At 40.2% G+C, this 20,568-nt stretch overlaps 3 protein-coding genes across 4 annotated transcripts; 2 read left to right on the top strand and 1 right to left on the bottom strand.

Moving 5' to 3' along the window:
• The first annotated feature begins 859 nt into the window (after positions 1 to 859).
• Positions 860 to 5,341, top strand: LOC143886221 (uncharacterized). Of its 2 annotated transcripts, none has more exons than XM_077390167.1 (2): positions 860 to 1,152; positions 4,478 to 5,341. In XM_077390167.1, the coding sequence occupies exons 1-2, from the start codon at positions 1,143 to 1,145 to the stop codon at positions 5,239 to 5,241; spliced, it is 774 nt and encodes a 257-aa protein (XP_077246282.1). In that variant the 5' UTR covers positions 860 to 1,142; the 3' UTR covers positions 5,242 to 5,341. The 2 variants fall into 2 exon arrangements, with proteins under 2 accessions (XP_077246282.1, XP_077246281.1); XM_077390166.1 differs by lacking the exon at positions 860 to 1,152 and adding an exon at positions 3,550 to 3,819.
• Positions 5,342 to 5,628: 287 nt separating this feature from the next.
• On the bottom strand, positions 5,629 to 8,800 carry LOC143886584 (Tetratricopeptide repeat (TPR)-like superfamily protein). Its single transcript, XM_077390635.1, has one exon. The coding sequence runs from the start codon at positions 8,525 to 8,527 to the stop codon at positions 6,743 to 6,745; it is 1,785 nt and encodes a 594-aa protein (XP_077246750.1). The 5' UTR covers positions 8,528 to 8,800; the 3' UTR covers positions 5,629 to 6,742.
• Positions 8,801 to 9,369: 569 nt separating this feature from the next.
• Positions 9,370 to 20,532, top strand: STR16 (sulfurtransferase protein 16). The gene is made up of 7 exons (XM_077390634.1): positions 9,370 to 9,669; positions 9,950 to 10,030; positions 10,429 to 10,539; positions 10,627 to 10,700; positions 16,553 to 16,623; positions 16,721 to 16,774; positions 20,215 to 20,532. Exons 1-7 carry the CDS (start codon positions 9,602 to 9,604, stop codon positions 20,284 to 20,286), a joined length of 531 nt encoding a protein of 176 aa, XP_077246749.1. The 5' UTR covers positions 9,370 to 9,601; the 3' UTR covers positions 20,287 to 20,532.
• The last annotated feature ends 36 nt before the right edge of the window (positions 20,533 to 20,568 follow it).

The raw sequence follows: 20,568 nt of genomic DNA, 5'->3' as shown, positions 1-20,568 counted from the left end.
TAAATTATTATCAAGTCATACACACTGTTGTCAGTTTCCTCCAACATCTCACTTCTCTGTACAAAAATCTTAACATGCAACACACCTTCAAACACAAACAAAATATAAAATTAGACTACTATATTAAGTTACACTTTCTCATTTACTTCGACAATTTGTGAAGAAAAGAAGCTTCTGGAGTGCATGAATGTTAAGATGTAAAATAAGTAGTTTCAATGACCTTTATATTTATATTAGTTTCAGCTCCATTTTGGCAAGTAAAAATGAACAGAAAGAGAGAGTTTTTGTGTTTGATAGATCACACTATTAGAGTTGATTCGATCATGCTAAAAGTTTTTGTGTTTGATAGATCACACTATTAGAGTTGATTCGATCATGTTAAATTGCTTTCATGCTCTAATTGTTCATGTATATGATGGCATAAGGACCTCCTACATACAGCAACTACAGAAGAAAGATGTGTCTTTAAGAGATAAAAAGGGGTCAGTTCCAAATTAACAGTCAAAATCTGATTTTGCTTCACATATTAGAGAATAGCATATGTAGGGCCCACCATTTTACACCATGCTATTCATGGGTGTGGCTCACCATTTTAAACCCATGCATGGCATATGTGGGACCCACCATACTCCCATAAAATCTTCACCCAAATCCATGGTGGGGCTGGGAGTCTATTTCTGTCACATGGTTCTCATCTGAAATGGCCCGCATGTTCCCCAACTAATGGAATTGATTCAATATCCAAATTTATGTGGTGTATTTTGTTGGGATTTATCCTAGCCTTTAGATGTCCAAGCAATAATCAAGCACTAGGATAAAATGTGAATAGATAAAGCCAAACCTGACTGTTTTGAGAAAACAGATTTCATGGCTTTTGAAAACTGAAAACGTGAATGAGAGTCGAGGGGGAGAACGTGTGAGGCAGTTTGGGCGATGTGGAGCCTCCCCACACTCTCCCAATCCTCTATAAGAGAGATCCTCAAGGTCCCTTGCTTGCTCACCATAAGTTGCATCATCTTTCTTTTGTGATCTACGTCAAAAGATTGGTCGAGGCCGGTTCTCATCACTGAAATTGGTGGAGCAAGGAGAAACTTTGTGGAAGAGAGGTTTTCCGCAAGATTTAAGCTTTAAGATCATGTTCAATGGCTTCCGGTGAGTCTTTTTCGTTTACGTTTGATAACACATGTAATCCGTGGTTTCTTCGACGTGAATCGCCAAAGATCCATGCCGATCTTCTCTAAGGCGTTTGTAGATTAACATGTGGTATCAGAGCCATGGTTGAGGCGAGAAACAGAGAAGAAACCATGAAAAACGGTGAACATTGTAGTTTTTTAGGTGTTTCCCGGGCAATTGCGAATTCAGAGACCGCCGGAAATTTGACTGTTCGACCGACGATTGGTTGGTGTCGGTAGATATCCGGAAATGGTACAAATCAAATGCCACTGGCCTTTCATCGATCGGACTTGGGATAGTTTGAGTAAGAGTATTTGTGTAATTTACATTGTAAGGGCTCAATAAATAGCCTATTTCCCACCATTTTTTAACTAGCTTTTAGATTTTTACTAATTGAAATTGGATTTGAATCATGGATAGATATAGGATCTAGTTTTGAAAATTTGTAGGGAAATCATATTGCAAAAGAGGAATTTCTACTTGAAAATTCGCCCCTTGCAAGGAGGATTTCAAGCTTGATTTGTAAACTTTCCTTGCTTGCTTCCTATCAATTTGATCCTTGTAATCAAGGAGCTGCATCAAGGTTCTATTTTCCCGTGACTCATCGCTAGAAATCATAATTTCTACGGAAGCTATGATTCAGCCAACACTTTGAATTTATTCCTGACACATGTGTCATGCCGTGTCAACACGTGTCGACACTCCCTTGGACATTTTTAAATGTATTGCTAGGAGTGTTAGAATTAATGTGGGTGTGCGGACATTTATTTGTATAATAATCAATAATTTTATGTGTATATACGTGCCACCATTTCTAGATTTTTAGATGTTGTCATGTCAAAAAACTCATATCCGTGTCGAAACTCGACACACAATCCATATCGACAAACTAGAATTATATATGCTTTCTATTTTAGCCGTGTCCCATTTCTAACTTTTGGGGGTTTGCCATGTATGACACTCTTTGTCAGTGTCGAAAGGCGACACTCGTGTCCGTGTCTACAAATCATAGTACGGAAGAAACAATAGATTGGAGAGAGATAGAATTAAAAAAATCTGTCCAAACTTGCTGAGATTCAAGGTTTCGCGGGTGTTTCTGAATACTTTCTCTTCAAATTGCAAAGGTAAGTGACTTCTCCCTCAATTCGTTCTGCAAGTGCAATATCATTCACTACCATGGTGCTTTACATTTTCTTGGATTTGTGAGCGAATCTGAATGCTAAAAGCTCCTGATTTGTATCTACAAGAAAATTATTTTCAGCTGTAAAATTTAATTGGAGTCACTTCTTTGGTGAAATGTTTTAATTTAATTCAAATTCATCTCTAGAGCATCATTCAATTGTTGTGGTTATCAGATCCAAACTCAGTTTGGTCCAGGAAAACATAAGAATTAGAGATTCCACGTAATTTTCTTATGCCAGAAGCCTTTGAACTCAAGGAATTTGAAAGTTATTAGAGATCAAGTTTCAGATCTGGTGCTTTAAATTTGTTTTCAAGATTAAATTTGAAGAGGAGTTGAATTTCAAGATCTGGGCCACAGAGATTCTCAAATTTTCAGCTTCTTATCTGCCCTTAGCTTAAGGAAAATTCAAGTGTAAAACACGATCAACTTTAGGAATGATTTATGGTCCTGTTGTTGATGAAATTTCAATATATTCACATCTATTCCATTCTCTCTCTCTCTCTCTCTTTCTCTCTCTCTCTCTCTCGATCATGTAGTTGGGTGGGGCCAATCCTAGATGGGTGCCTATATTAAATCACTACCTAAAATTTTTGAATGGGTCCCACTCAGTGATCATCCAAGATTTTATTGTTGTGTGGACCCAATCATATATGGGACCCCTGTCCCTAATTTTTTTAAAATGGCCCACTAAAATCAATCAAGATCATGTCATCGGGTGGGCCCGCCTAATCGTAGAAGTGAGGGCCTATATATTATTCAATCTCTAAATATTTTGAATGGAGATTATGATATTGGGTGGGCCCTATCATAGATGGGGTGCCCATATGATATAAGTCCCCTAAAATAATTATAGATTTGTGTGACGGAAAAATAATATTTTTTCTAAGTTTGGGTGTTGCATAAGCAAAAACTTTGAACTTCCTCCATTGTTCCATATATTCCACAAAAATGTAAAGTGCAGTTCCTTCCCTCTCTCAGGTGGATCTTGCAAATTCATTTCTAATGCCAAATCACTGATTCATCATCCATCTAGGTAATTAACAAAATACAATCCTTTTCTGTGCCGTTGCTCTAAACTATTCTTGGGTTTGGTTTTGAAGTGTTGACTTTATTAAGATATTAGTATCTGCTACCATGTAGTCACCTAACATTTGTCTTCTACTTCTATTTCTTATGTAAGATGAGGGAAAAAAATAATAACTTCAACCTATAGGATCTTAGCTCAGTTCTTTATAATGATTTTATGTTGCATTTAGAATAGAAGAGGAGGATGAGAGGCATGGAAAGTGCATGGATTTTCTCTTGTATCCTAGTTTTGAGTTTTCTTCACTCCCATGTTAATGCTGGGAAAGCATCCTGCAAGGACCCATACTTTGGGTACTGCTATGGCATCCCCCAAACCTGCCCACCTGGTTGTCCTAGACTTTGTGAAGTAGATTGTAGAATCTGCAAACCTTTTTGTGGTAAGCTCTTCTCCTCCTTTTCTTTCCTTCACTAGAATGGATTGATGAAAAAAGAAATGGGTTTTAGATTTTAAGAGCATCAAACACTGCTTGATGCTTAATCTATATTTGTTGCTTGCTTGACTAGTTGATTATTTGAAGTAGGAGTATGGTTTTTTGGTTGATGTTTCAAACTAGGAGTATGTATTTCTGTTTCTTTATTCTTCATGTGCTAAGTTCCTATTTTAGGGATTTTTTCTTATAAATCCCTATCCTGTTTGGATTGCAAGAAATGTATTTCTGGAGGAATTTTTTTTCTTGAGAAATTTTTTCCTATCCATGATTTAGAGGAAAATGATATGGTAATGGTATATTTAGAGGAATATTATCATAAATTAAGTCTGACTAAAAAATTTTACTCAGAGACTTAATTTAAGATAATATCCCTCTAAATTAACTATAATCATATATATCATTTCCCTCTAAATCGTGAAAAGAATAAAAATCTCATCAGATATGTTTTTCTTGCAATCCAAACAGGGCCTTATAATCTTGGCGATATCATGATGCTCAATGTCTAATTGGGATATATTTTCTAGACTAGGGATTTATAGGGAAAATCCCTATGATCAAAATAAGCTAAGTAGGGCTAATTTGAAATCTTTGAGTTGCACCACAGCATGTGATAAGCCAGGCGCTGTGTGCCAGGACCCGCGGTTCATCGGTGGCGATGGTGTCATGTTCTACTTCCATGGCAAGAAGGACAAGGATTTCTGCCTCATCTCTGATTCCGACATCCACATCAATGCTCACTTCATCGGCAAAAGAAGCAAGAATCGAAGGGACTTCACTTGGGTCCAATCCATCGGCGCCTTATTCCGATCCCACCGGTTCTACTTGGCTGCACAAAAAAGTGCCAAGTGGGATGAATCAGTGGACCACATGCTTATCCATTTGGACGGAGTCGCCATCATGATTCCCTCCGGTGAGGGTCAGATGTGGGAGTCTCCGGCGGCAGGGTTAAGAATCCGGCGACATGCCGAGGCAAATGCAGTAACAGTTGAGTCGGAAGGATTGTTCGAGGTGGCGGCACGTGTGGTCCCCATCACCGAAGAGGAGTCTATAGTACATGGCTATGATGTGGAAGATGATGATTGCTTTGCGCATTTGGAGCTCAATTTCAAGTTTAGCTCATTAAGTGGAGGTGCAAGTGGGGTGTTGGGACAGACATACTCGCCGAGTTATCGAACCCGAGTCAAGATGGCGGCGGCAATGCCAATCATGGGAGGAGCTAAGAAGTTTGCGGTGTCGCATCTGTTTGCTATGAATTGTGCGGTTTCGAAGTTTGGGTCGAAAATGGAGGAAGGTGAGGGTGGGAAAGCTTTGAATGTTGCATGTGGTGGTGTTAATGGTGGAGGGGAGGGAATAGTGTGCAGAAGGTAAGGGAGTGGTGACGGGTGAGGAGAAGAAAAAAAAAGTCTAAAATATGTATTGTATTGTATTGTAATGAGATGAAGTACAATAAAATATAGATTTTGATGCTTGTTATGGAATTTGTAATTGTAGTCTAAGGAATCTTTCACCTAAGACGTTGGCTGTTTCTTTGGTCAATAGCCCCAAGAGATGCTCTCCTCTTCTCTCTCTCTCTCTCTCTCTCTCTCTCTCTCTCTCTCTCTCTGTTTTTGTTCTGAATGGTATATAAATTTATTGATATTGCACTAGTGCGCTTACAGATAAGGGGACAAGTCAACCCACAAGTAAACATCAACAATGCCTACCTCAAAGTCACCAGCTTTACTCTCTCTCTCTCTCTCTCTCTCTCTCTCTCTCTTTTCTGAATGTTATATAAATTTATTGATATTGCACTACTGAGCTTACAAATAAGGGGACAACTCAACCCACAAGTAAACATCAACTATGCCTACCTCAAAGTCACCAGCATTCCTCTGCCTCTGCCTCTATGTTGATCCTTAAATATGCAATTGATTTCTCTGACTAGCTTTATGCTTCCTCTGCCTCTATGTTGATCCTTAAATATGCGATTGTTTCTTTCTTTCCATAAATGCCAAATTATCGAATAAGGAACCAATTGCCATAGATTGCAACCCGTTTCACCAAAGAACCCGCCATTCCAATTCATAAGAATAGACATAGTGGAACCCTGTACTGTCAAAGCTCTACCAAAGCTTTTTATAATACTCATCCATATGCCATGAGAAAAGGGACAATGAGCAATGAGATGATCCAAGGATTCTTACTTTGCCTTGTAGACCACGCAACAACTAGGCATATGGACTTTCCTTTTCTTGAGCCGGTCATAGGTGTTTATTCTTTTCTTAGCCAATGACCATGTGAAAGTCACCACCCATGGTAGAACTGGCGATTTCCATACCCTTGCGAACCTTGATTCCCCTCTTTAGAGATGTCAACCTGTAGGAAAAGGAGCGGACCGAGAAAGATTCCGAAGGGTTTGGAGTCCAAACTCTACGATCCCAAGCATTAGAAGAGCAACAACAAGAATAAAGACGGGAAAGAAGGCAATCCCTCCAGATGACACATTATCATTGGATTAATGAAGGGAGGGGGTCCAATTCTTACCCTATCTTCTGATATTTGTACCCCTCCTTGTTTAAGGGTTGACATCTTGCTGGTAATTGTAAGTATGATGTCCATTTTGAATTGCCCTCACAACATAGTACACTGCGTTTTACACAAATTATTAGCCACACCATTGATTTCATGAAATATATGGTAGGCTTCGATTAATCCACATCACATTCTGCCTCGCACTCACTGTAGATACTTGTGATCCTTGGACGAGGATTGCTCGAGAATTGCCCTGACAATCGATCCAAATTTCACATCTATGATTGGATGATCGTTAATCATATAACATCGCTTAGCACTTTGCATCTAATATGCCCAAATTAAGCATGGAAGATCATCACCAATAATCACCACAAGAGCAGCATCCATTCGCAAAATGATGGAACCTTTTCGAATCTCTAATGACAATCCTACGCTTTTCAATCAATGATATGAACTTTGCCATACTGTGACAATCACCACATATGCGGAGGTTCTTAGTAATCATTATGGGCACACCACCCCTAATCACTAGAAGCCCAAATGCAATGGCCAACTTCTCACTGTGTATACTTATCAAATCTCCTTTCTCCACCTCATCTACATCGTGTAGAACAAACTCTGTCTTGGGCACATAGCCAGATTCCCGCATCTTCCTAGTAAGTTCATGTAGCTTCATGTATATCATCTCCGTCTCCGGGTGTGATTGATCGCCAACTACGAATCTATGAACCTTACCGTCATGTTCGATGAAACTACAACCTGGTTTCTTTCGGACGCCTCTCTCCTTCATCAAAGCCCTCACTTTCGAGGCATCCCTCCACATACCAGTGGCCGAATACATGTTAGATAGAATGATGTAGTTTCTGGGGTCCGAGGGGTCTAGGGCAAACAGTCTCTCTGCAGCTTCCTTCCCAATTTTAATGTTATTGTGGATTCTACAGGCACCAAGCAGTGCCCCCCACACCGCCGAATTGGGTTCAATCGACATGTTCTCTATCATCTGTCGTGCTTCCTTGAGAAGCCCAGAACGACCTAGAAGATCGACCATGCACGAGTAGTGATCCACCCTTGGCTCAATTCCGTAAATCTCAGCCATGATCTTGAAATAATTCTTACCCTCTATGACGAGGCCTGAATGACTACACGCACTTAAAACGTGCGTAAAGGTGACATGATCGGGCTTTAAACCTTTGTCGACCATGCAGGCAAAAACAAAGATAGCTTCTCTACCTTGTCCATTTATGGCATAGCCTGCAAGCATGGCAGTCCAAGCTATAGCATCTGGATTGATCATCTCGCAGAAAACTTCATAGGAAGTATCCAAGTTCCCTGACTTAGCATACATGTTTATAAGTGCAGTCGCAATTGGCACATCCAAACCAAACCCACAACTCACAATATAGCCATGGATGACCTTCCCTTGCCTCACTACAGCTAAGTTTGCACACGCTTGAAGCACGCTCAGGATTGTGGCTCGGTCTGGTTCGAAATCATTCCTTCTCATTGAATTAAATATATTGATCGCATCCTCTGCGAACCCATTCTGTGTATGCATTGAAATGATCGAATTCCATGAAACTAAATTCCTCACTGGCATTATCTCGAACAGTTGGCAAGCTGTGTTCACTGACCCGCATTTGCCATACATGTTAATGAGAGAATTAACAACTTTAAGTTCAGACGAGAAGCCAGTTTTTACGACATAACTGTGAATGCATTTGCCTTCATCAATGGCTTGTATTTTGGCGCAAGCCGGGAGAACAGTAACGAGTGTAACGTCGTTCGGTTTCAAATTAGTGGCCAATCTCATTAGGCTGAACAGTTTCAAACTCTCAGTGGCATTCCCTCTTTTCAGAAAAGCTGAACTGATGGAATTCCAAGACACCAAATCCTTGTTTGGTATTTCGTCAAACAGTTGGTGTGCATAGTCGGAACGGCCGCATAAAACATAAGCTGAGACCAATCGATCGCCAAAAAATCCATGCGAGAATAGGTCGGATTTGATTGCCCGGACGTGAGTTTTTTGGCAATCGGCGATCGAACTGCACGATTTCGCATCGATGAAAACGGCCGTGGAAAGGTTTCGTATGCATAGAAGAAATGAGTTTTGGGGATGTATGTGTAGAAAGTAATACAACATATGAGAGAGGAAGTTATGAATTATGGCCTCGCAATTTCATTGAGAGATTTGGTGACTCACAACGGTTCTCAAGATTCAAATCATAAGGGCATGACTGTAATGTACCCCTTTTTGGATCGGAAGTGATATATTAACCCCCTTCTCTTCCCCCGACCCCCTCTATCTAGTGTATTTATGGCTGCCTTTTAACTAGGGGTGCAACTTGGGTCGAACCCGAACTCGATGGGTTCAGCCCGATTTTAGCTCGGGTTGGGTTGGGTTGTGGAAAAGCTAACCCAATTTAATTTTGGGTTGGATTAGGGTTGAGGCCTTAGCAAACCGACCCGACCCGACCCAAACCCAATCTCCGTCCTCTAGTTTTATTATGATTTTCTTAGGGTTATGTTTTTTTATTTTTCTTCTGGTTTCACTGTATGGCCTTAGATGAACCCAAAACCCAACCCAACTTTCTCCCTACATGAACCCGAACCCAACCGACCCCATTTTGGAGGTGGGTTGGGCTGGCCGGCTGAGGTTGGCCATCCTCAACCCGAGGCTCAGGTCCGGTCAGGTTGGCCCTCAACCCGATCCAACCGGACCCGAGTTGCACCCCTACTCTCAACACTACAAGGGGTGTCCCGGAGAAGAAAAGGGGGACGAATACATCATTTCCCCTCGTGATCTACCGAAGATTTTAAAATGGGCCCACTAAATGGCCAACGGTATTGATGGATCCGATCACCATAAACGTGGAAGTGGGCCCATGCCGTAATATGATCGTTTTTCTTTAGGAGAACGATGCGCGTCTTGAAAGATATCTTATCCTTCCACCTCGGTTTCGCCTCCAAAGTCCAAACTCCAACTGCCTGTATGTAACCGTTGATAACCTTACCCAAAAAAATAGCAAAAACAAACACACCTCACTGACAAAAACCCACATCATCATCTCTCTCTCTCTCTCTCTCTAAAACAAAAGAAGATTATAGAGGGAGCCATGGCCGAGGCTTAGAAACCATTTCTTTAAATATAGAAAACAAAACAAGAACAATAAGGAAATAAACCCATCTCCATTTTCTTCTCAATACACCCCCCAAAATGACCACTTCCTTCATTTCTTCCTCTTCATTCCGACCCTTATTTGTCTCTCCTCCACACCCCAACAGGTCATCTCTCTCTCTCTCTCTCTCTCTCTCTCTCTCTCTCTCTCTCTCTCTCTGTTTATTTTTCCTTATTTAGATTATTGCCATATATGGAGTAGGTTTCCTTATTTTCTTTTTCCTATTTTGCTCCTCCTAATTTCTATAACATGCAAGAAATAGTCATATGGGAGGCCAAATTTCCTAGTTTTTTTTTCCCATTTTTTTCTCATATTCTATCCTTCTTTATTTTCTGTTTGATAGAACAGTGTTCTATCAGTCTCTCTCAAATGTATACACTTCGCAGGCTTATATTGTCACCTTCTACGCTGAAGTTTCAGCTCCCAAACAGATGTATAGTCAACAGAAACCATCCTCTGAATTTCAGGTACTAAGGTTTCTATAACTAGAATGGAGAATCAGGGTTTGTTTGAAATGTACAACCCAAATTGCAATTTGGGTGTACATCCAGACGCACCCTTAGGTTCTGTTTGGATTGCAAGAAAAACATTTTTCTTGGGAAAAAGTTTTTGTTCTGAGATGTAGAGGGAAATATGTGATTATGGTTAATTTAGAGGGATATTTGAAGGTCTCTCAACTTAAAACTTGTATAGGGTTGGTTCAAATTATCTCTTTTTGTGTGTAAAAAATATGGAATTTTACAAGTATTTTTCATTTTCAAACTTTTACAGAAAATTCTTGCAATCCAAATAGGGATTTACAGATTAGAGAACCTGAAAGAGGAGAATTTTGATTCTTTTCTTGATGAGTGATTTGATGTCTCAGGCCAATAATGGCTGGGGAGGGGAACCCAGAAGTGGTTGGAGTCCCAAAATCACTGCCAGTCCGTGTTGCCCACGAGCTCCTTCTGGCAGGACACCGGTATCTCGATGTCAGGTAGATAGAGGGGTTTCTGTGGATTTTGATTAATTTTGAGAAACTAGCCTAGAATTGATTAATTCAGTGTTTGGGTGTATTTTATAGGACAGGGGAAGAGTTCAGCGCTGGGCATCCGGCGGGGGCTACAAACATTCCTTACATGTTCAGAGCTGGAAATGGTATGGATTGTTTATACATTAGTCATTTTTATGACTTAATTTGATCATATTCGAAGTGTTGTTGATTTTATCGTTCGTCTATGGATGGAGATAGAAACGATCTCTGACGGATCATTGATCTCCATCAAAGACTCTGTTTGTACTCTTCAATTTTTCCTTTATTTTATAATGCCTAAGGTATTCTAATTTCTATGCATCTTTTGTTTCTATATAATGAGTTTCATTTCATTTGAACTGTAACACTATTCATGTAATTCGCCACTTGTGTTTATATCTTGATTTTTATAATTATAAGTATGCTTAGACATGTTTGTTGAATTCAATTTTTTATTTTTTGCTAAGAAAATGCCAATTGATCAGAAAGTACCAGTTATAAATTCAGCCATTTCACATTCCAAAGGAACCCACTCTTTGAATGAGTAATACAGCTTGATCTATATTTTCATAAGACATGTGGCCGTGAAGTTGTGTGGTGTCATGACACAGAAGTCAAGGCCAAATATTTATTGACAACAAATGTATCTTAGCTTAAATTGCTGATTTTAACTAATAAAGTTATAGGCCTAAAGCATTGCTTGTAAAACCTCTGTTTTAAACCAGACATTTAAAACCACTATTTCATACTGCTACAATATTAACGCGTGATTTTTGTTAAAAAAAACTGTAATTTTTCTCATGAAATATTGTATGCAGCTATTTAGTACCTCTAATTCTGTCATGCATGATGTTACACCGGACAGTCATGTGAAAGTGTGGTCTCATAAAATGACCACTTAAAAGTTCTTCTATTCAACTAAAAAAATATATACAAGGCATTCTATGCAACTCCCAATCAAATGACTGAGTAAATTCATGGAACTCCCAAGCGAAAAGGTGAAGGTTCTGTTTTCGATAAACTTACGATAGTATCTCGCCCTAGAATCTCAAGGATTCCATTGAAGCTGTGGCATGCAGTCTTCTTTGTGAACTTCACATCTGTCTTAATGATTTGGGGGGGTGAAGTTATGGGTAGGGGGAGACTCTGCTAATGCAATCACACGAGACCTTCATTATAATCCTTGTGTTGGAGACATTGATACACGAATTTATATTTATGCAAAGGGAGGGATATTTCTTTTATGCACATTTTTTGAAAGAATTGATGCGGTAGCTGATGTTTCAGTTAGGAAGTGAAACTCCGATATTCATATGGGCCAGTTTGCTTTTAAGAAGTGAAAAGTCTTCATATCAAGTCCTTAAATATACTTTCTAGTTAATCCTTGTTGTGGAAACTATATTCTCAAAATCAATCCTCCTTCTGCTTTCTCTTTTATGAAGTGGCAACCACTTCCTATTGTTTTGTCCTTCTATGAAGCACTGGATTAAACCTGACTAGAATTTTGTCAAGTACAACCCCATTTCACTGGTAGTATTGATCCAGACTAGCTACGTAGCACCTTGGTCCATAGTGACACCAAATTAGCTCAGAAGAGGTGAAAATCTCAACATAGTATTCTGCATTCTCTCTGAAGCAAGCTTTTGTTTCTTGCAGCATTTTTCTTGTCTATTTTATTAAGGCCCTGTTCATTTCAGATTATGACAACCAATTGTCAGCCCCAAACCTATTATTGGACTCAAATTTAAATGTAATTTTGAGCCCAATAATAGGTTTGGGGCTCACAATCGGTTGTCATAATCTCAAACGGACAGGGCTTAACCTGTTTACCCACTCTAGATCTGATTATGTGTACACTTCCAAGTTATTTTTGAGATGGCAAAGGAGGCACCTGATATTCAGCTTATGTACTGACGATTGAGTGACTGCATAACTCTCAATATTCTAGCCGAGTTTGATTATGAATGGTGTTCCAACTCTCAGATGAAGCACACCATCAACCAACCTCTAAAGATTATAGACAGAATATCTTCACTAAATATCTCTCTCTAATGACCATAATTTATATTTGCAGTGAATTTTATATCTGCACTAAGTATTTCACTCCATTGACCATAATTTACATCTGCACTGAATTTTTCATTCGTTTACGTGATGGAGTAAGAAGAGGATATTGACCGAGTCTTCTTATGTACTAGCCATGTAAGTAGTGGACCTGCTCAAGTGTAAGAATGTATTTTCACAAGCAGAAGAATAGTAAGAAGTTTTTTTTTAGTAAAAAGTTAAATCATCGGAGTCTTTCTTATTACTGTTGAATTTTGGTTCTATCTTGTTTTAGTTGTTCATTCATTACATGAAACACAGATTAAAATACTCCAGGGTCAATCGTCGACTCAGGGCTGGAACATGTAAGACTCATTTAGATATGTGACATTGCTGAAACAAAACCACAAAAAAGAGAAAGAAAGGAACAAGAAACATTAGTTCATGGACGGTGGGAGGAGATCTAGAGATCGAGTCATAATAGAAAGGGTTGGAAGTGAATGGAGAAGAGGAAGGTCTAAGTCAATGTGTGCTTTGTAAGGCAGCAGAGGAGTCCATAGAACATGTCTTACTACAGTGCCCTTTCTTCCTTTCTCTATGGAGGGTCATCATCAAGATCTTCGGTTTCTCTTGGGGTTTCATCAATCCATCAAGAAAATAGGTTTACATTGGAGTAGCAATCCATTCAGAAAGATGGGCCATGCATTGTGGAGCCTTGTTCCCTCGCTATCACGTGACACGTATGGCTAGAAAGGAACCAATGAACCTTCGACAACAATGAAAAGGCTCTCGGCAGGTTATTGACAGACATTAAGATGGACTTAGTCGCTTGGGTCAGATCTGAAGATCATTCATCTCCATATTCCTCAGCGGAGATTATTCAGATTTGGAGGTCGATCATTTGGGGGAGAGAAATAAAAATTGGCTCGTGCATCCGATGAAAGACATCCCCCCACCCAAAAATAAAATAAAAAAATCCGGTTATTTAAAACTCAATTTCAACCGTAGTGCGAAAGGAAAACTGGGTCTGGCAAGGATTGGGGCGTTGATTCGTGATTTTTCAGGCAGGAGAGAAATAAAAATTGGCTCGTACAACCGATGAAAGACACACACACACCCCCCAAAATAAAAATAAAATAAAATCCGGTTATTTAAAACTCAAGTTCAACCATAGTGCAAAAGGAAAACTGGGTCTGGCAAGGATTGGGGCGTTGATTCGTAATTTTGCAGGCAGCACTTGGATGTCTTTCTCCGGCCTAATTGGTGTTTTCGAATCCGACGAGGTTGAGGCCAAAGCCCTTTTATGGGGGCTGAAGTGGTTTTTGGAGCATTTATCTTGCAAATTAATAGTGGAGGGAGACTCATCTAAAGTCATAGCGTGGGCTAAGGATTCTGCTTTGGGGCTGTGGAAAATGTTAAATATTATCATGGAGCTTCAGGATTGTTGTAGGATTATCCGCCCTCAATTCTCTCATGTGCTGCTATCAACAAATGAAGAGGCGGATAAGCTCGCAAAGAGGGAGTGGTGAAACCGGGTATGGAAGTGAGGGACGTGAACTTTGGGATATTTGATATTTAGGGTGGTTCTATAGGTCATGAGCTTTTTGAACATTTGATGGATTTTATTTTTTTTGGTTTTGGGGGGGGGGGGGAGATGGGTTCCATATGTACTGCAAGGATTGTAACGGCGTAGGGCGACATCAAATTGCAACGTCAAGATGCGTATAGCATGTCGAAGATGTTGGAAGTAGGGGAGTAGGACAGATAGAGAGGCTTCAAGCACGAGAGGTGGGGGGCTAGAGGTCAGAGGCAAAATCCCAGCTGAGGCTGCTGTTCAGGCTCAGAGCCTTCGAGGGTGGTCTTTGATACTGTTGGCAAAGGTAGGATTGGTTTGGGTGAAAAGGAAGTCCTAGAGGGAGGACGTTCCTTTAGAGGCTCCAAAGGAAGATCAACTTGTTTGTGTGTGTGTGTGTGTGGTGTGGGTGTTTGGTGGTGCTGGTGGTGGTGTTTTGTTTTTGTTTTTTGTGTGTGTGTGTGTGTGTGTGGGGGGGGGGGGGGGGGGGGGGGTTGTTACTGGCCGGTGAGCAAGCTTTTGGCGGCTGTGGCGGAGATGGAATTCCTGGAGGGGTGGCCGTTGAGACATCTACGGTGCGGTGGCATTGGTGAAAGTGGGCCAGTCTGAAGTGCTTATCTTATTACAAGAGAGGTTGAGCCGAAAGGAAGTGCGGTAGGTATTCTTCAGAAGTCGGGGCGCCCTTTCAGTAGCCCGAGGAGTCGGAACAAGTTTTGTTGGGTGCTAGCGATAAGCGTTTGGTAGGAAATTCGTGGAGTACTAATGCATGCGTGGATTGTGGAGACCTTTGTTAGGATTGGAAGTAGACTAGGTTGGTCGTCTAGCTGGACCGCTCATGCTATAGGGGGGGTTAGAAGGAACGTAGTCCGTCTCCGCGCTACGGTCTCTACGTTCTACCCTGATTCCTTGTGTCTGGATATGAAGATTGAGGCAATGACTTACTGGATTGTTGAAAGAGAGATGGGCCAGGGAAATTCGGGGCTGGGAGATAGAATGGTGGTTGAGGGTGTTCGACCCTCCCGGAGCTTGCTGGGGGGGGGGGGGGGGGGCGGGGGGGGGAAGTTGCTTACGGTGAAAACTCTTTGCCCTATGTAGGTCAGAAGGTTAGGCATGATGATGTGTAGATGAGGCCTGTGCTCTCTACAACACTGCCAAAGACACATGGTGTCTGATTCTCAAAGAGTGGAGGTAAGTCTTGGGTCATTGACGCCACTTTCCACATGGCAAACCAAGTCTGACTTGATGGCATCAATGATCCATAGCACGCCAACTACGTCGATTGAGGAGACGGAGGTCAGATGGTTGTAGGTGGACAAAAGTCATTTTGCAATTCAAGGATGATGTTATACGGAGGCACACCTATCATAGCACCAGAGGCAAGCAGACGAAGACAAGTTGACAGAGGGAAGGTGTCATCTAAATCAACACCGACATGGCAGACTGGGGGACAACTGTTGGTTTGATGTATCCCCTCGACAGTGATATGGCAGGCATCATGCTGCAAGCAGAGATGGGTGGGACCCACAGCTAGACGAAATCTGAGGTGGGGGCAGATGCCAGATGTTAGCGGTTGTGGTGGGACTTGTTTAGGTGCAAGTGGCATAGTTACGGAGCATTGCCCATGAACGCAGGGAGTCTGGAGCCCGCTTTGTCGAGACTTTCGTCATTTTTAAATCACACTTTCAAAACTCCCCCGTGTCATCGTGGACTCCCCTGAATCAACTCCCTTTTGCCTTGGCAGTGTTCTGTGTTTTGCCTTACAAAGTCAATAAAATTCCCTCTCCTGAGTTATGACAGCGTCAACTGAGTACTAGACCGCGTCATGCCGAGTTGACTAGGATTTTCTTCAGCCGTGTTTTGACCTGCATCTGTGTTTTAAAACAATGGTTTGAAAGCTAGTCAACTCACTTTTGTGGGCTTGGTCGACCCAACACCGAGTCTGCTCGAGTCAACGAGTTGCCAAGCCAAATCTCCACCGATTCTCTGGAGCTTCATACTCAAGAGTTGATGTTGCTTGCATGAATTTACCATCGTCGGAGGTGATCTTTACAGACGGGGCGAGTAGTGGAGGGAGTCATGGGCCTATCATTGGTGTTGCCTCGCCCGGTTGTAGAAGTCGGTCTAGGGAGATGCATGTTTTGGAGGCGGACAATGTTGTCAAATTAACACTAATCTGAAATAGGATGCATCTCTTGCTGAAAACATCAAAGTAAGTTAACAAAGTTGACGCATCATTAATATTTTGAAGACTTCATACCATGTAAATTACTTTTCATGATAATACCATATCTATTTACAATGTTTCTGCTCATGATTTGATGTGTTTATGATTGAATTGTTTTGTATTGCTTGCTTATACAGGGATGACAAAGAACCCAAATTTTGTGGAGGAAGTATCATCACAGTTTGGAAAGGACGATGAGATTATTGTTGTGTGTACACATACCCGAATTTTATTAGTTTCTTTCAATCCTGCCCATTGGATTCCACAACTTTTTCATATTGTGATTCTATATCTTTCCTTTACAGGGATGCCAGAGTGGTAAAAGGTCGCTTATGGCTGCAACTGATCTTTCATATGCTGTAAGTTGGATACATTATGCTTTGGTCCCTAATTATAGGTTTTATATTTTGTGCTAGTAAAGTTTTTTACTATATTGTGCAAGTGAAATAACCAAATCGTTACTTCTTCAGATGCACTTTCTGCACTTGTTATACCATAGGGCCTAGGCTGGTGAACCAAACATCAATTAGGGATACCATCTAACATAAACATGTTTCTAGCACCATTAGCTTGAGCTTAGTCTCACTTAGTTAGCCATACATACACGTATAACCCAAGGTTTCATGTCAGACACGAAACAATACTGATTACGGTACTAAATATCACAGATGCTTATGTTTGTCAAGTTAAGTGCTATGCTTCAAATAAGTGGCACTCTAGTCGAATTAAGAATTATGCTTCTTGTCTGTTACTATTGCACGTTTGGATATTATATCCTAATTATGTGTAAATGAATATATTCTTAAATTTTTTTCTGAGTTAAAACCTATTTAAGCTTTATAATATTTTCATTTGTATGAGTATTATCTCTTATCTCATTTTACTTGATACATGCATTCGTACTTGTGTCCCGCGGACTTTGAAAAAATGCCAAGTTTTACCTTTGCCCGTGTATTTGTATCCATATCTAGGCATCATAGGTTTCACCATCATGACATACTTTCCAAATGCATCATCAAGTTTAAATTTTAACACCCCTTTGTAAGAACAATAGAACATCAACAATTGATCCTCACCTTACTGTGTTTAAAGTCTTGTCCTGCTGAACTGGATTGCAAGAAATGTTAATTGCGTAGGTCCTTCAGTTTTGATTCCCTACAAGCATAAAAAAATTCTCGATCAAAGAAGTTCAGCAACTCCATGAGCCGTTGATCAATATTCTGCCTCAGAACTAGATCGAGCAACTGTGGACTACTTCTTACTCCATCCACATCAATAAAATGCATTCCACGAAGGTACAATAACTAAAATTGGATCGACAGTCATCAACTGCTCCATCCCAATCTGCATCAGTGTATGCTTCAATATTAAGGTGAGGATGCTTGGACAAAAAGATCCCTTTCTAGGAGATGCCTTCAAATTCCGTAAGATCCTCTCTGTAGTCCCAAATGTAGAACCCAAGGTTTATGCATCGATTGGCTCACTAGGATTACAACATAAGCAATGTCCGACCTAGTAGTAAAAGACATAAAGGAGTCTGCCAACCCGCCGTTGGTAAATACTGAATTTTTGGAGGATGATTCTCTATCACCACTATAACTTTGACATAAATAATAAAGGTTGTAACTCACCCTCTGTCTTAACTAACAAGGTATGATCATCATAGCTTATTCTATACCCAATTCTCTTTACAAGTTTACTGAATATCTCAAACCAGACTCGAGGACTCAAAGAGACTGCTTAGATATCCTAGATACCCTAGAGCACAGAAACCTGCAGGTGGAATCATACAGACTTCCTCCTAGATATCCCTGTTCAAAAATGCAGAAACCTGGAGGTGGCACCATATAGATCTTCATTCAAAAATGCATTCTTCCATCCAATTAATGTTGTGGCCAAGAATAGTTCTAGTTCGTTGCAAGTGATAACACTCTAATGGTGTTCATCATCGCTATCAGTAAATATTTCATCGTAGTCTACTCCATGGGTCTGAGTAGATCCTTTTGCTACTAGTCATGTCTTGAATTTTTCAATTGACCCATCAATTCTGTGTTTGACTATAAACACCCACTTTCACTCAAGGTTTTAAATTTCGACCGAAATCCGAAATTTCTGGTTTCGGTCGAAAGCGAAACCGAAATGGCATAAAGTCGAAACAGTAACAAATTTTGACCGAAATTTTCGAAATTTTGATCGAAATTTCATTCTCCCCGAAATTTTAGGAATATCTCGAAAAATATGGATTTTGTTTAATATTTAATATGGGAAATGTTATCAGCACTACTGTATTTTGATGAGGACACTCCTCACTTTATAAAAGTACGGTATGGCCCCACCATACGATGATCCAAACCGTCCATCAGATGGGCCACAGCCTAAATAGGTTACGCCCCAAAAATCATTTCCATAGGTTGATCCTAACCCTCCGATCTGAATGTTAGAGGGTTGATCTAACCCTCTATAGATCTGAGGGTTAGGATCAACCTATGAAAATAATTTTTGTGGCACAACCTGCTTAGGCTGTGGCCCATCTCATGGACGGTTTGGATCATCCTATGGTGCAGGCCATACCATACTTTTAATAAAGTGAGGAGTGCCCTCATCAAAATACAGTAGTGCTGATAACATTCCCCTTTAATATTATCCTGAAATTTCAGCTGAAATTACCGAAATTTCGGCGAAATTTAGTACGTCATAAAATATTAAGTCATCTGAGGTCGATAGATTTCGACTGAAGTTTCGAAATTTCAGCTGGAATTTCGGTTTCGGTCCTCCTGAAACCGAAATTTAAAACCTTGCTTTCACTACACTAGTTTTTTTTTTGTGTGTGTGTGTACTTAGGTGAGTCAACCATCTCCTAGATGCTTTTTTTTTTCAATAATGCCTTCATCTCTTCTATCTTCGTTTCCTTCCATTTGGGTTGTGATATGGCCTCTGCAACACTACACTACACGAAAAAGACAGAAGAAATAACAGAACAAATGCACAGTATGAAGGAGATAAGGAATAATGATAAACAAACTCAATGATCGCATGAGATCGTTAAGTGCGCTTTCCTTTCCATAAAGTAGTGGTAAGATTAAACGAGGCACGTATCCCTTTGCACAAGGTAATAGGAACATCCAGATAATTTACGACAAGAATAGAAATGGGCACAGGGACATCAATAGGATTAGAAGAAATAGAAATAGGACCAAAAGAAACTATAGGAGGGTCCACAGTAATACCTGAATCTGGTTTTAGAGGTTCCAACTATTGTGATTTGTCAAGGTTCCACTATGGTCGCTCTCTTTTATCATCTCAAGTACACCTATAATAGTATAATTCGTTTGGCGGAGAAAACTGCACACAAGGGAAGTGAAATAGTTATTTGGCATGGTGACGGCGCATGGAAGTGTAGACCTCACTGTAGCGGTTGACCCAGAAGATCACTTCTTTTGGTTTTTTACTGGCCTAGGAGTATGCTCCTGGCCACCCTTAATTGATTCTATATAATGCAAGCAGGGACCCCTGGTCCCCAATGTAATCTTCATAGTATCAATGAAATTGACAATTTCCAAAAAAAAAAAAAAAACAACGATCAACTGACACAGCGAATGCGTGAATTCAAAAGAAAAAGAAAAAGTTCTATGGAAATTCTTTTATGATCTTCAATCTCATTGGAGGGATGAATTCAAAGAGATCTGCTTTCTGCATCTAGCTACTGAATCCTAAGAGCTGTTATGATGATGCAGTTTATGATATATTTTTAGTAATTGAAGGTTGATGAATTGATTCCTTTTTACTTTTAATTCTACAGGGGTTTACTGGCATCACTGACATAGCTGGTGGGTATTCAGCATGGACACAGAATGGACTTCCTACAGAGTAGTAACAGAGATACTACATTAGAGCCCTTCAAATGTTCTTGGAAAATGGGTGCTTTGGGTTTCATTCCCCACTGTTATATTTTAAATGTCCTCATAATCAAACCAAGTGATATTGAGTTCTGATGATCAACTTGATTTACTACTAAACATAAATAATGGCACCAAGCGCCAGGTGAGAACATATCAAAGTGATGTCTACATAACACCATATGATTAGGGAACACTTTATTTGAATCAGAGAAGTTTTTTAAGAAACAAGACATGCTTGGTTAGCTTTCATCTAA

This window comes from Tasmannia lanceolata, unplaced genomic scaffold (assembly GCF_043159265.1).
Source record: "Tasmannia lanceolata isolate RefF3 unplaced genomic scaffold, GAP_Taslan_0.1 ptg000011l, whole genome shotgun sequence".
In the NCBI taxonomy this organism is placed as follows: domain Eukaryota; kingdom Viridiplantae; phylum Streptophyta; class Magnoliopsida; order Canellales; family Winteraceae; genus Tasmannia; species Tasmannia lanceolata.
Note: the sequence above shows the minus strand (reverse complement) of the source record. Positions and strands in the feature narration are given on the sequence as shown.